Raw genomic sequence first — 4,244 nt, forward strand, 5'->3', positions numbered from 1 at the left:
AAACCAGGTTGGAAGTGAAGCAGGTCAAAGCTCTTATGCTGAAAAGTAGAGGGATCAGACTTGTAAGTAGCACTTGAGTCCAGCCTGGGCAACTTGGGGAGATCTAGTGTTTTCAAAAAAATGAAAGGACAATTAACTCTATTCAAAGGGTAATTAACTCTTTATGCTAGAAATTATCTGGAAAGTGTCAGGAGAATGACATTCAAGTGAGGAATCAAGGAAATGCTAACTCAGATCCTATAGGGAAGGGGGAATATACTCATGAAAATCCCACTTATCAATGCAGCAATGTATAAATGCACACATCTATATCTATTTGTTGGCAAGTAATATTGATTTATTTGCACTTCCCAAAGTAAGGAAGGTTAGCACTTGAAGTAACAACATTCTAAATAAATAAACCATAATCTTCTCGTCCTTACTGCTCTTCTGCTTTGGACCCAATGCTTAGTATTGATTATAAGATAAAAAGGGTTTAAAAAAATCTTATACTGTGCTATTGGAAATTTGGGGTCCTTGAACTTAGTGTTGAGATCCCTGATCCAAACTTCCTGTGGACATTTAGATCTCTTACAGACTACATTTCCCATGATTCGACAGGCTTCCTGTCCTTACCTGGTGAAGTAAGACAACGTAAACAGAAGCTTAAATAGGAAGATTGGGATTGGTACTTCCTCTTTCCTATGAAGCAGCCAGGGGGAAAGCATGGCGGGGCATTTGAATTAGATCTTAGCAGGCACGTGGTTTTTTTAATTATCAATATGGCTGTTAATAAAACCCTAATATCTTTATACATAAATCCTTCTATATCAATTTTATGTTACAATACATATAATAATAAAGGGTATAAAACATGAGAGCAGAGATGTAAAGCACGGTAGAATTCAAAATCTTGTTGGCCCTGGCATCATTTTACACTTTACTTTTTATTGTGACATGTAGAAAGAGTCTGGTAAAAATGCTATTTTCTTAAAAGAAAAAAGAAAATCACAAGTTTTAATCTCCAAAACAATAAAAAAATCATACATCTCTGTGAGTCATTTTACTTTTTATTTTAAAAATAGAGTATAAAAATTCCATCTTGCAAAAAATGGAATGAATTTTATCATGAGATGTGTTAATACATATGTAATAACTAATATGTAATACTTCTAGGTTGGTGTATACATTGCTGAGGTTCCTTTTTGTTGTACATGCTGTAGTTTCTCTGCTTCCCAGGAAGTAATTTGGAAATGAGGATAACTAAATATTCATATGCAATGGCCAGACAAGGTCCTAAGAGTTACAAAAAGAGAAAAGAAATTTCTTGAAAATCGTCAATAGTTTGCTCTTGCTGTCTTCTTCTAGGCTACAGGCAAAAGATTTTAAGGAAGCTGTACACAGGGGAAAAAAATTTTCACTTTCTCACCAAAGGCTCAGAGTGGTAGGCAGTCAGTATACTGGATATCTTATTGCAAATATAAATTATGAAAAAATAAGCCTCAGATAGAAAAATGACATTTATGTGGTTTTTTTAAATAAAGTACATGTGTATTCATGCCAAGATGGTGGAGGAGGGACAAACAGAAGGGATATATAGGCTAAGGAGGAAAAAAATTCACATCGAAGGTTGGCAAACAATGTAATTTTTCAGTCTTTTAATCAATAGCCAGCTTCACATTTCCATTCATTAAAATATTTCTCCATTGTTTTCCTGGATTCCCAGGAACCAACATTTACTGTAGGTATGATTTTCTGTGGCTTTAACCACTGGACAAAGCGCTTCATTTCCAAGTAGCTGCTATGTTCACTGTAAGGAATTCCTGCAGTACCAAAAAGAAAATGGTTTTTGCTTTACTAAAATTGCATTTGCCAAAAACAAATTTTTGAAAACAAATTTTTTTTTAAATTTCAAAATCTTTTGTCAAACATATTTCCTATCATAGGTAAAGAAGACTTGTTTACAAGCAAACTAACTAATCTATATCTTTGCTAGATAGGTACATGGGATATCTGCTTCTATGGAGATTATCTTAATCGGGCCCCTCTTCTTCATCTTAAGATTTTTCTCCTTGGATAATTCTTTCTTCAGAACTCTATTTTTGTTTAATAGTTTTGAAGTGTCTGGAATAAAATATGGAGGAAGAACAAGAAGGATGAAGAGCATGAAAGTCTTGATATCTGATAAGGCAAAAGAAAAAGAGGAAAAAGAAAGAGGAATAGAAAGCTTCTATTTACCATCCCTGACAGGCCAATGATTGTGGGGGAGCCAAATTGAAAGAGATAGGGGTCTAAAACTAGAAATGGAGTTCTTAAAGGCTAACAGGACCCTCTCCCAATATGGCCCAATGATATACAGAAGAAACATTTGTTTAAGCTTGCCTTTTACTTAAGAATGACTTTTGGTAATAAAACCTGAGAAATTAAAACTAACAATAACCTAATGACAAAGGTTTGAAAGTAAAAATCAATTTCTACCATAACACACAAAACCTGACACCTCCTGCTTTTACTCTTAAAATAAAAAAGAGCCTGAGCTCCCTGGTTATTGTCATTGTCTGCTATTTTAAGAGTTTTCACAGTTCCTTTAAATGTATCACTAGTGATGAAAATCAAGATCAAGATATTATTTATATTATTTAATTCTATGATTCCTTGACATCATTGAGTAATTTTACAAAATTTATAGGCATCTTTTTAAATACTGAAGATAAATCTTAAATAGTATATTTAAAAAAAAGAATAAAATCTTGAAATACTAATTGTTTCTTAATATATGCTGAAATATTCTGCAATTAGCAATTAATGTGTTAATTCTTGTTTCAGTCTCTATTAAACTGTAAAGTCATCATGAATATGAAAAGTGGAATTAGTTTAATCACATACCATATATCGAAATATTTCCCTTGGTTTGGGGAACAATATCTGCTACAGAGTCAAATTTCTCAGAATGTGTCCATCCTGTAGGTCGGAAAGCCAGAATGCAATCATATTGCCCACCACACTTGTTCAAATGGTTCTGCAAATCCTGTCAAATGTAAATAGTATAATGATTTAAGGCATAAGTTGATGAGTAGTATGAAAATATAAAAAAAATTTTTTTAAGTTGTACTTTGTTAACAGGGCTTATCCATAGGAAATTTCCATTTTTTCTCTTGTTAAATGTCAGGTGGCAACAACTAAGTAACACTCCTAAAAAAGTATCAAAATATTCTTCTCTGTTTACTTAGCTGAATCTAACCATTAAATCTAAAAGCAGACTTGAAAAGACAGGAGACTGTAAATATATTCGGAGAATATATTTATCGTTAAAAGTATCCTTGGATAGCAAGTTTAACTGCTAGAGACCAGATAAATAAAATGAGAACCAGGGGAGTTAAGTAATTTGCTTAAGGTCATACAAGTACTAGATAGAAGAGTTGAGACATGAACTTGGGTTTTCTAACAGTAGATATCAACTGGGATCTGAACCTTCTGAAGAGAAGCAACTACCGATTCTCCAGGGAATATAGATCTACATCTGTGAGCAAGTGAGCAATCATCCAAAAGAGGATAGAGAAAGAAGAGATGAGGCATAATGGCTGTGGACTCCTTAATGTTATCTTGTTGCAAGTATCCAGAATGTGGCAGAGAATTTCCCAAGACTAGTCAAATCATGTAACTATTATCAATTAGGCAATCAAGAAGCATTTATTAAGTGTTTACTCCATGTTTGGGATATAACATCAGAAAGGAAAACAACCTCTGCTATCAGAGTATATCTATATCTATATCTATATCTATATATATGAAAATATGTATATTTATATATATTCTTATCTATCTATCTATCTATCTATCTATCTATCTATCTATCTATCTATCTATCTAGGGGGGGGAGAGGGAAATAAGTTCTCCAAGTGGTCTATCTATTCACATGACCTGCTGTGAATAATAGGCAGAGGGCTTGATTTTAAACAGGAGAATGTCTTGAAACATTTGGAAGATCTTACCTCATCTATAAAAACCTCATGTATCTCTTTGTTTTATGCCTTGTCTAAATATCAATGATCAGATGATTGAAAAAGGTTATCTTCGTTGTTAAAATCTTTGAAGGTTAAGATGGCTGCAGAGTTGCAGGGCTCTTTACTCTCCTTACCACCGACCATATATGATTTATGAAAAGGACAAAAAAACCAAATCCAAATGAATGAAGGGACCCCACAATAGGAAGCAGCAGAGAGAGAGAGAGAGAGAGAGAGAGAGAGAGAGAGAGAGAGAGAAGA

At 33.5% G+C, this 4,244-nt stretch overlaps 1 protein-coding gene across 1 annotated transcript in view; it reads right to left on the minus strand.

The window, feature by feature from the left end:
- Nucleotides 1-1,107: 1,107 nt before the first annotated feature.
- DCLRE1A (DNA cross-link repair 1A) overlaps nucleotides 1,108-4,244 on the minus strand; it is a 32,928-nt gene continuing 29,791 nt past the window's right edge. Inside the window, 2 exon segments of the mRNA XM_044662579.1 lie at nucleotides 1,108-1,802; nucleotides 2,866-3,007. Coding sequence (XP_044518514.1) covers nucleotides 1,642-1,802; nucleotides 2,866-3,007 — 303 coding nt within the window. The 3' untranslated portion in view covers nucleotides 1,108-1,641.

Source organism: Gracilinanus agilis, chromosome 2, assembly GCF_016433145.1.
Source record: "Gracilinanus agilis isolate LMUSP501 chromosome 2, AgileGrace, whole genome shotgun sequence".
NCBI classification, from domain to species: Eukaryota; Metazoa; Chordata; class Mammalia; order Didelphimorphia; family Didelphidae; genus Gracilinanus; species Gracilinanus agilis.